The sequence below is a fragment of the Taurulus bubalis genome, assembly GCF_910589615.1.
Source record: "Taurulus bubalis genome assembly, chromosome: 9".
Classification (NCBI taxonomy): Eukaryota; Metazoa; Chordata; class Actinopteri; order Perciformes; family Cottidae; genus Taurulus; species Taurulus bubalis.
This window is the reverse complement of record NC_136597.1, coordinates 18,869,302-18,880,451: the sequence shown is the minus strand read 5'-3', so window position 1 is coordinate 18,880,451 and position 11,150 is coordinate 18,869,302. Positions and strand designations below refer to the sequence as shown.

Below are 11,150 nucleotides of genomic sequence, written 5' to 3'. Positions count from 1 at the left end.
TCCTGTAGCCCCCATTAGCCAGCAGTGGTGGAAGTGCTCAGATACTTTATTTAAGAAAAAGCAGCAATAAAACAATGTAAAACAACTCTGTTACAAATAAAGGTCCTGAATTCCAAATCGTAGTGAAGTAAAAGTATAGTATGAGATAAGTGCAATGTCTTTTGGTACTTAAAGTACCAAAAGTAAAAGCAGAATGGCCCCTGTCTGTGTCATATTTTTCGATTACATTTAGTATATGATATCATAATTTATGAGTATAACTGTCAAGTAAATGTAATATCATGTAAAATTGAAATACTTAAGTATGGTATAACTACCGCAATATAAGTACTCATATCCTTTACTTAAGTAAAAGTACCAACACAAGGATGTAAAAGTGCATTTAAGTAGAAGTGCTCAAATGTACTATATCTGCAGAAAAATTAGCCTTTGTGGCGGCTATATGATTACATTATTAGATTGTTAATAGTAGAAGTTTAAAGTAGCATGACACGAAGTACAAGGACCTCAAAATGCTGTATACTTGCATACAGTTACTTCCCACCACTGCCTTCAGGACTTACAAACACACTTTCTCTCTCTCTCTCTCTGTCTCTCTCTCTCTCTCTCTCTCTCTCTCTCTCTCTCTCTCTCTCTCTCTCTCTCTCTCTCTCTCTCTCTTTATCTTTAAGGTTCCTGCATTTCTGTTTTCATGAAGTACCAGTCAACCCTCAACATCAGCTTGGAGGAGGGAGGCCATCTAGGTCCGTGAAGGAGAGGAATACTATGGAAACAGCCAGCCTGCCTTTCACATCTTCCTGCCAAAACCCCAGTGTAGCCTACCATCAAAGCCCATCCATTTTGCTTGCAGTCCCCAAATCATCCATCCCAGCATTTAGATGGAGCCCAATACACTTTTATCCCAATGTGTCGACCGACCTAACCCTTGCACAACATTGAATAGACCAAGGCAGGGGCAGAGACTGTTATTCTGTTGCGAAATGTATGGACTACCCACTACCTACCAGAGAAGGCACAGGGTTGACATCGTACACCTACAGTACAGTATACGAGCACAGACACAAACACACACACACACACACACACACGCGCCAACTCACTCATATGCACAAACACGACTCAACACACATACAGTACATTCAAACAACACATTTACAAACTCTGTAATTACAAGTATTAAACTATGTTAACACTTAGCTGTGTGTACCACCGTCAGAATGTGTGTCATGTTTTATTTGTGAAAAGAAGAAACTTCTCACTTTTAGATAATATCGGGTTGACGTAAATCTGTTGTGTTTCATATGTAAAGTTTGACAATGAAATGGAAGTTTTAGTTTATTTATTTGCTCACCCCCCACTCCCACCCCTTTTCCTCTTCATTTACTAGAAGAAAAAAGATATTTAAGATATTTTATAAGAATATTATCAACCAAAAGAGAAACAACTTCTATTCAAAAGTATGTACAGTGAATATTAAAGATGTTTTAGGAATTTGAACTACTTCCATTTAATGCCCTGCTAGCTAACTTTGCACAGCGCTTTAGTTTGAGAAGAAATCTAATATTTTATAGTCTGTGGTATCTACACTGTGATGGAGGCTATTTGGACTGTGTGCTGCAGGACTCGTAGCTGCTGTGTGCGTGTGCTTCTGTATGTGTGTGTATGTGTGTGTGTGTGTGTGTTTGTTTGTGTGTGTGTAGGGATGTATGTGGGCATGTCTGAGTGAGTGCATGCACATCTGTGAGTGTTGTGAATGTGTTGTGTGTAATAGTTGGCCTAAAGAACCAATACGCCAGCCTGACACGCAACGGTCCTGCTGTTTAGCTAAATCTGTCTGTCTCTGTCATTGTCTCCGGCTCTCTCTTTCTGTTTTTCTCTCTTTAACTCCTTTTTCTCGCTTTGTTTTGTTGGGACATACAGGGTAACATGATGGAGATGGAGTAAGATGTATAGTGACGGGTGTGCCTGGGGAGTGAACAAGTGGTAATGGATTAGTAAAGCCTGTCCCAGCGTCACCTGTGGATATGTTCCTGTGTAAATAGATATTCTATAGATACCAAACAATTATCAAATATTGAGGAGGTTTACTCGTTAGCAATTAACGAGATTCCTTTAAGAATATATTAACACTTAATAAAGGTTTTCACTGTAAAACGTTGTTGTGTTTTTTTGTTCGTTTTGACAAAAGTAAATTTTTGTTAAAAGGGGCACTAGAAGATTAGATTACTGGTTATGGTTAGCACCACTCAGTCAAAACTGTTGTATAATGTCTTATCCACTATCTACTTCTATTGAGTTGCATTATGGGATATGTGGGTTTTTGGAGTTTGACCTATCTCAGCCTCTGCCTCTTGCAAGTCCCCCATCTTTATCTGATGCGTTGTAAAATTGCTGGTGAACCCCTTTAAAAGTTATTTTTAATAAAATTATAACTTTGTTCTGTTGTAATATTGTAAAGAAGGCAGTTGCAAAGGGACACAATTGATAACCACGTGTTTATCAATTGATTTCAATGTTACATGTTTCTTTTTAAATGTACTGCTTTTTTAATTTTAATTTCCTTGATGACATTCATAAGTGAGAGCACACAATTTAGCTGTCAGGCGATAGGCCCAAACTCTCACCTAAACACTATTAAGAAAACACAGTCTCTTTGTGAGATAAAACGTATTTGAGATTATGAAAGATTAACCTCTCACTCACAAGACACAATAGCCTTTTTTATCCAAGTCACATGTGTAGACCACCATAAAGACAAGAATGTTACGATGTTACGGGTGGGGGGACATGAGGAAAATAAGAAAATACCACATTTGGCCGTTATTAATTGCAGCTGATGCTTTAAGGCGTAACAGCAACACCCCACTTCTTGCAGCTTATAAGGCTTTTCTCATTGTGAATAGAAAATAATTGTGAGAGGCTTAATACTCTGATTCTTAGCACTAAATAGGTTTCTGTCGAGACTGCTTTATATGGCTGACTGGTTGTGCGTGGTTCATCGTCCTCATGGGAGTGGTTTGGGATATCCAGGGGGTGAGATGAGGAATAACTTACATTTTATGTTATTGCATTTCTTGGCAGTACAATGAGTGAGTGCAGTAAATGTTTTGACTTAAGATTCCATTGGCTGAATGTTTGCTATCAGACATTTTTATGGTAAAACAATTATGCAATTCTGTTTTAAACCTCAATTACTGAATGTAAAATAGAGTTTATCAGGGCAAACTCAAAGCTCTGGTAAAGTATTGTGAAGACACCAATGGAGTTCATCACAGTGTCCTCATGCAACGCTGAAAGTAAAACCTTTGATGGAGAAAAAAAGTGACTGCCGGGATGTGTATTGAAGTGATATCAGATATAGTTATCTCTGTACTGAACTGTAATTAAGGACAATTTGAAGTACTTTACTTGAGTTACTTCCACTTTGTGTGACTTTTCACTGCTTTTTAAAAAGGTACACATTGTACATTTTATTCAGCGACATTTAACAACTATACTTATAATATGAAGGAACATATGAAGCATTATTATGGAAAAAGGCTTAGTACATTCACTCAGGACAGGTGTGTTCAGCTATCGCTGCTGATTAGACACTAAAGAGGTCAACGCCTGGCAAAGCTATGCCTGGATTTATTCAAGGTCACCAACATCTCTGCACTCATTGATAAGGCATGACTTGTCCAGCTCTAACACATGCAATAAATAGATATAAATAGATAATACATATACAAATACAACAGAGTGAGTCTGTAATTATCGCAAAATTGATTTGTGGATTCGCAAAAAGTGTGAGTGTTTTTAAATTGTGGTTGTGCTACTTTTACTTCATTATGTGTTAATATTACAAACAGAAACCAATAGGCTACGTATAACCAAGTATTGTACTTTTAATATACTATGTACAGCTGGCAAATGTATTTCCATTTTAATGCTACTTCAACTTGATTACATTTCAAATGAATGTGCTCCTACCTTACAGTATAAGGCTCCTCCATTATCCTCTATTACAATGAAATGCATGTAGAATACTATGAATGTGAGATCCGTGACTCAATGACCCTCCCTTCTTTTATCTATTCCTTGTCTATAAGTCCACGTACTGTACCTTTAAAACATCCACTAACGGGGGGAGGGGCGGAGCGGGATTCAAACATGTAGCCCCGCCCCTGCTGTTTGACACCGCGGAAAACAGCAGCTAAACATCAGCCAAAACAAAATGGGAGCGACGTTGGACACCCCGGCGAGGTGTCCTCTGTGCAACGAGCTGACCCGGGAACCCGTCACCCTGAAATGTAACCACCGGTTCTGCCAACGGTGTCTCGGGGACTTGTGGAGCGTTTCCCCGACCGGCCCGTACCACTGTCCAGAGTGGAAGTGTACAACAGTGTACCAGACGCTGCCGTTTGATAATACACGTCGCTGGGCTCAGCCTCGCGGCACTGCAGGTAACGTGACAGTTGACGCTACAACCACGTTGGGGGCGGGGGAGTGGAGGGTGAAGTGAAGGTGTTACACTTTAGTTAACTTAGCTAACGTGACAGTAGTGGTCTCTCGCCTCCAGCTATGTTACTTTAACTTGAGCCATCGTTAGATATTGAAACTTGCCAGGAACCGGAAATTGTTCATGCTAAATATATCGTTTTTTAATTTAAGTTAGTTACTAATACTGACGTTTCCTAAAGTTATCACCTAGTCTTAGCTAGTGTTAGCTAGCTAACTACTGCCATATTTATATACGTCTTGACTTCCTCACCGGAAAATGCCATTCGAGCCACATCCGTGACGTTTTACGCAATAAGAGGAAGTTAAACCCACATCTTTACAATACGCACGCTCTTGTGTGATTTAGTTATGGTTGTAATGTTCTGATTAATTAGCAACTGATTCAGAGGTCAAAGGCTCAATCTAATCTCTCAAAATGTGAATTTTCTCAAGCAAATTTCTGACGAAATTAACTTTTCTTTTTTTTGCATACATTGTCATGGTTCTTTCTGCAATGTGTTCTTCACAATCACAAATGTACTGACAGTAAATTTAAATTGAATACCAATTGTAAGGTAGCACAAATTCAATATCCAGTTTTCACTTCAGTGTTGATGCTGATCTTATAAAGTGTATCAGCCATGACATGAACAAACCACAGTAACCATATATTCTTAGACACATATCACATATCATAGTAATGGCAGGCTGCAGTCTCAGTGACAGCTTTCCTAAGTGAGCTTACAAGGCAACATAATAGCTCACAGACAAACACACTAGATCACGGCTTGAATTGATCAAAGTGGAACTAAGTGGAAGCCAGTTGCAACTTTCAGGTGTTTTTTTATTTATTTTTAAGTATTGCTTTAAAAGTGCTAAGTCAACCCTCCATCAAACCAGGTTTGCTTTGTTTGTATTCTATTTTAAAGGCACATCGGGTAATGATGAACAAAATACATCTGATTCCATGTTGCGGAGGCCCTCCCTCAGCCGACTTCTCGGGAAGAGAAAAGCCAGCGCACCTGTATCAGAGCAATCTGCCACAAAACGATCAACTGGTGAGTCTCCCCGTGAGCAGCCCAATGATACCGAGACTCCTACCACTTCTTCCTCGAATGAATCCTGGCAGTCTACGAGTGTTGAGACATCCAAGAAAACAGGGCCAACAGGATCCTCAATGTCTGAGCGTGGTGGTGGCGGCCTGTCCTCCAGGGACAACTCTGACAGCAAGGCAGTGCCTGCAAGTGATGTGCCACCAGACATCTCCATCCAGCAGAACCAGCCTAAATCAGTAGAAATGATCTCAATAGATGACTCTGACACCTCTAATGAAGTAGATATCTGCGATGCACCTGCTCTTGCAACTCCAAAGAAAGACACACAAGTGTCAGGAATTCATGCATCACCGATGAAATCTGCCAACTCTGATTCCTTTCCTGGAGTTTCAACTCCAGGTAAAGGTCAGTCTCCTGTACAGCATGGCAGGAAGACTCCCCTGATCTCCACCAAACATCCTGCCGATGCCCCAGGATTCCAAAGTCGTGCTGGCATCTTCCTGGGCTCAGAGAAGAAAAATGCCAGCCCAGTGCCCTGCCATTATTGCCCTAAAACTAGGTATCAGTCCGCTGTCAAGACCTGTCTGGTGTGCGGCGCTTCCATGTGTACAGAGCACCTGCGTCCCCACCTGGAATCCCCTGTCTTCCAGAATCATACCTTGGTTCCTCCCATGGAGGATTTCTCTCCATGGAGGTGTCAGGAGCACCAGGAGATAAACCGTATCTACTGTCGGCAGTGTGGAGAGTGTGTGTGCACAGTGTGTACTGTCATTGGCTCACACCGCGACCACATCTGCATCAGCATCAGGGAGGCAGAGAGAGAGCTCAGGGTAAGTGGTGACCTTACAGCACCTCATATACTGTAAATACACAGTTATTGTGGTCAAAGTTGAGATTAATGTAAATATATAACAATAATAAGTGATCCCCCTCCTCAGGTGACCTTAAAAGAAGAAATCAAGCAACTGCAGGAGACTGAACAGGAAGTGAAGAGCAGGGTGACTGAATTCACACAGAAGAAACAGACCTTCAGTGTAAGATATTTGGCTCTATAGTTCTCACTAAATCATGCAGGTGCTTAGAATGACAGATGTTAGATTCTGAGACTTATCTGCATGCTTTGAAGGGGTTGAATTTACAATATTCAAGCATTGTATTGAGATTATAGTTTTGTGGGTAAACATATTATTAACATACTCAAATGAAGCAATTTTAAATTGGTAGTCTTGTCCCTGTCATATAATGAATCTTTATTTATAAGTTTACACATGGTGATATCCATAGTACATCTTAAATTGTGTTATGAGTTGAGGAAAGGGTTATACATGTAGTTAACTACACATTCCAGATTCATACAATTCATTAGCGATGTTTAAATGTTTGACTATTTCAAGTTTGTTTGATGCTCATACTGCTTGAGAAAACATCTTGAAAATTCAGTTTTTCATATTTCTTTTCCATGGGTTGAGTCAAGAGTTCTCTAAGTGCAATGAGAAGAGCCTTAGTGGAATTGAGAGTATTGCATTACATGACGTTGATTCACATTGTGTCTGTCCAGGTGTCTTTAAGCGAGGCGCGAGCAGGAGTGCAGCAGCAGTACAGAGCCATCAGAGAGGCCCTGGAGCAGGAGGAGCAATCAGCTCTTCAGTGTGTGACGAAGGAGGAAAACAGAGTTCTGGGGGGACTAGAGGAGAAACTCGGCCACCTCCAGAGCTCCCTGCTATCCATCCAGCAGGGTCTCCACACCCTGGAGGGGTTGGCTGATGCCAAAGGGGACAAACGCATTCAGGACCAGCTCTTCATTATGGTGCGTTGGATAATAGAGACATATAAGTCAAATATACAATCCACTTTGCTTTAATAACGCATGAACACTAACACAAGGTGTCTTCTTTTTCTTCTTCTTTCTGACCTGACAGGAATACAACAAGGTAGCCCAACTGTAAGTGATTTCCTCTCAACTTTTACCTGGCTGCATGTAAAGAGTTTATTTGTTGAACATGCCAATAGCTAAGTGTTCTACCAACAAAGTATAGTGCCACAGTCTGTATTAAAGAAAATAATCATTAATGTCCTGAAAAATCGGTTCCACCATATTCTCTCATTTTCCCTTAGCCATGCAGAAGTAAGTGTTAAGGTTTTAAGATCGGTCTCAGCCTCCAATCTCAATATTTGTTGGATTTTGAATTTAATTTGTTTATTTGGTGCTGACAGCATTGAAGAACCAATTCTTACATTTAATATATCAACAGCAGTGTACCTACAAAAAAATCAGTGCGCCTGTAAAGCTGGATATCCACAGACCTTGCTGTAAACAGTTTTACAGGGTTCACATGCCTCCTGGAAAACCTGGAATACAGTTGACTCATTTTTAAGTAATTGATATCACACAAATGTCCTGGAAAATATTTCAACATTATCCTATTTCCTTCAGCTGAGAATGAACTACGAGTCTATCTATCAGAGCTCCCTAAAAACAGATAACATTGCTATAGCGATGGATATCTTAAAACATGGGCAAAATAAACCAAACTTTCTGCATAGCTGGGTACAACAAGAGGATAGTGAGGAAAAACCTTTTGTTTTTATTTTGTTGAACCGTATCATGGTTTCAACTCTGTATGAAACTACTCAAATACAAGTATGAGAATAAGTTAATACATTTTTTATTAACAAGCTATATTTTCTGCTCCACTTATATTATAAACAAAATAAATAAAGGGAAAGGTGATGTTGCCAGTCATATTACAAATAACAACTGCAGTCTGTTGGGGTCGATGTACAATGTTTTACTGTGCTTCTTTCACAGAAGCTTTAACCAATCAATCTTGCTAGGATTGCTAACATGTTAATGGTAATGCTTTTTTTAAATGTTTTATGTGCAACTGTTCTTGTGCCTCCTTTAGAGGTCATTGAGGAATAATTAAGTTTTATAGTCTTAAATCTTTATGCTCGCCTCTGCTTTACTTCACCAGGACTAGTAATATGGGGAGCTGTGTGGATCACTTCAAGGCTCCAGAGGAAGTGGATCGAGCCCGGCTGAAATATCTGCAAAGTTGGACTGAGAAACGTCTGGACACAGTTGTCATCACTGTGCCAGGCAAACACAGGGACCTCTACAGACTGCTCTGTGAGACATGTTTTTGTTTAGTTTTTTTGATACCAACACCTGTTTACTTGCCCTTTACGGATGAATCACAGCTAATTCAACCAATGGATTAATTTATTCAGTAGGCCCAATTGTGGTATATTTAATTAGTCTTAATCTCATCATCAGAATTGTTCTTTAACATCCTTTCCTGTGTACAGATGGTACAGCCCCCTGCTTGGATGAAGACACTGCCCATCCCAAGCTGCAGCTGTCTGATAACAACAGGAGGGTGACCTACAGCGAAGCTCAGCAGGCTTACACGGATCACGACGCTCGATTCAGCTCCTTTCCACAGGTCCTGGCCTCCCGTTCCCTGGAGGAGGGTCGCTGGTACTGGGAGGTGAATGTGCCTGTGGATGAGGGCCGTTGGAAGGTGGGGCTGTGTGAGGGTCAGATAGAGAGGAAAGGCCAAAAGGACAACTCTCGTCTGGGCTTCAACTCGTATTCCTGGTGCCTGGCCTGTGACAAAAAGAAGGTGGAAGCTCTGCATAACAAGATGGCGGTTCCTCTGGATGGCGATGGGGTGCAGAGGGTAGGAGTGTTCCTCGACTTTGAGGAGGGCATTTTATCATTCTATAATGTGACACCAGGGGGCAGTCTAGCTTTAATGCATTCCTACAAGCACAGATTTACTGACCCTCTGTACCCAGCCTTGTCTGTGTCTAAAACACACCTGGCCATCTGTGATCTGTTTGAGTAGTAAACCATGCAATGCTCGCATGTCAGTTGTGATGGAAATGTATAGAATACATGAAAGAGCTGTGCCTTTTTTAAATGTGAAACCCATTTAATCATTCAAAAATGTGCTCATCTGTAAATTTCTCGGGGATGATAGTTATAAACTGCATATAATGCTCTACTTTTTTACAAAAATCCTCAAATGTGATTATATTTACACTTATATCATAATAGTACCATACAAGAAATTCATTACGCATTCACCTCCCAGTACCAATACATTCCTTTGCATTACACACTATACATTAGCAGCATTCCAAACAGTGGCAGCATTTGATTTTAAATTTCATTTAAGATTGTCAAAGAACAAATGAGTAGGTTTTAACATGAGATACAAGTTATCAGTGCAGAACAATAAAAACATAATTGGATAATATTTTCATTTTGAACATGTATTGAAAATGCTCCAAGTGTTATTTGTCTGTCTTTTTACAGTAATAAAGGTCAGTGACGAAAGCATAGTAAAACCTGCATTGTGTAGTGCCTTTATACCTCCTCTTAGCGTTTAAATGGAAACAAATAGAAACACCTGTATGTCAGGTGGCAGTTGGTCTGCTAACTTTGAACTCTCACTGCCCCTGCAGAATGTGAGCTTTACTGACAACAAACACTGCCTTTGGCACAAACTACTTTCAGCCTCACACATTGCTACAGTTTGCAAACTAAGGCTCATTTATTCTGACTAGGGGTCTGTGTGGTTGACGTCATTGAGGGGGATCAAAGTGGTGTTTACATAAACCCCTTCTGGATGATTGGTAGAGCCCCAGCATGCCAGTGGTTCAAGGACAGCTGGCCAATGATCAACGTGGATCCAAACTTGTTGGCTAATTCAGTAGCTTACGTTCCTCAGGATCGACAGTGGCAAATGTACTCTGACTGAATAACAGAAAGCTCAGGGGGTAGAGCTTTGTAATGAGCAAGGTCTAATCAACGCCTGCATTTATGTTTTCACAATTTAAAAACTACCTTTCACCCAAATGTTTGTTTTTTCTTCTGAGAGACTTTTGTAGCGTGTCTGAGATTTGAATCCACCCAGGTGCACCAGTTAACCATGACAACAAATTCACACCAGCAGCCACACGATCCAAAGGTAGTCAGAATTTGTTGCTTTCTTTTTCTTTTCCCCAGCTGGCACATGAAGGCAGACTACGAGACATGTCTGAGAGGCGAGGGGGAGGGAGGCTTTAACGTCAGGATAATTATATTCTCCTCTCCCTGTCCATCCAGTGGTCTCTCAAACTCCGTCTGTCTCTTACAAGTGTCTCCAGACTACCATTACATTTAATGAGCTATAAAGGGCTTATTATGTTGGCAGAGAATAATGTGTCAGATCATTATTATATAATCAAATGTATGTGATGAAGTATTGACGCCTACATTGGCTAATAATGGAGCATCACTAGATCAAGCGACAGGGTCTTCTCTTAATTATGGATCCAATGAGTCTCTCACATCCTCAGGTTAACAGCCAAAGTGTCAAAACATCCTCACATAAGAGGATACCTACCTACTTCCAGCTGATGCGGTGAAATGCACTTAGATATTTGTGTCTCTGAGGGATATGGAAAGAAACAAATCCCAAATGACAACCCGGCAGTGTACAGTGATAAATTACTCTGAGGCTGTGGCTTTGCCTTGCAGCTGAAAAGCCGTTGAATTACAACGACAGGAAGCCTCTAATAATTCGTTGATTCACGGTAATATATCGTTCCTTTCCACTGGTG

At 40.5% G+C, this 11,150-nt stretch overlaps 1 protein-coding gene across 1 annotated transcript; it reads left to right on the top strand.

Annotated features, from left to right (window-relative positions):
* Positions 1–4,216: 4,216 nt before the first annotated feature.
* Positions 4,217–9,843, top strand: LOC306741488 (tripartite motif-containing protein 14; the record flags this gene model as incomplete). The annotated part of the gene is made up of 7 exons (XM_079223780.1): positions 4,217–4,445; positions 5,412–6,367; positions 6,476–6,571; positions 7,096–7,344; positions 7,457–7,479; positions 8,513–8,667; positions 8,847–9,843. The coding sequence occupies 7 exons, from the start codon at positions 4,217–4,219 to the stop codon at positions 9,386–9,388; spliced, it is 2,250 nt and encodes a 749-aa protein (XP_079079906.1). The 3' UTR covers positions 9,389–9,843.
* Between the last annotated feature and the right edge of the window lie 1,307 nt (positions 9,844–11,150).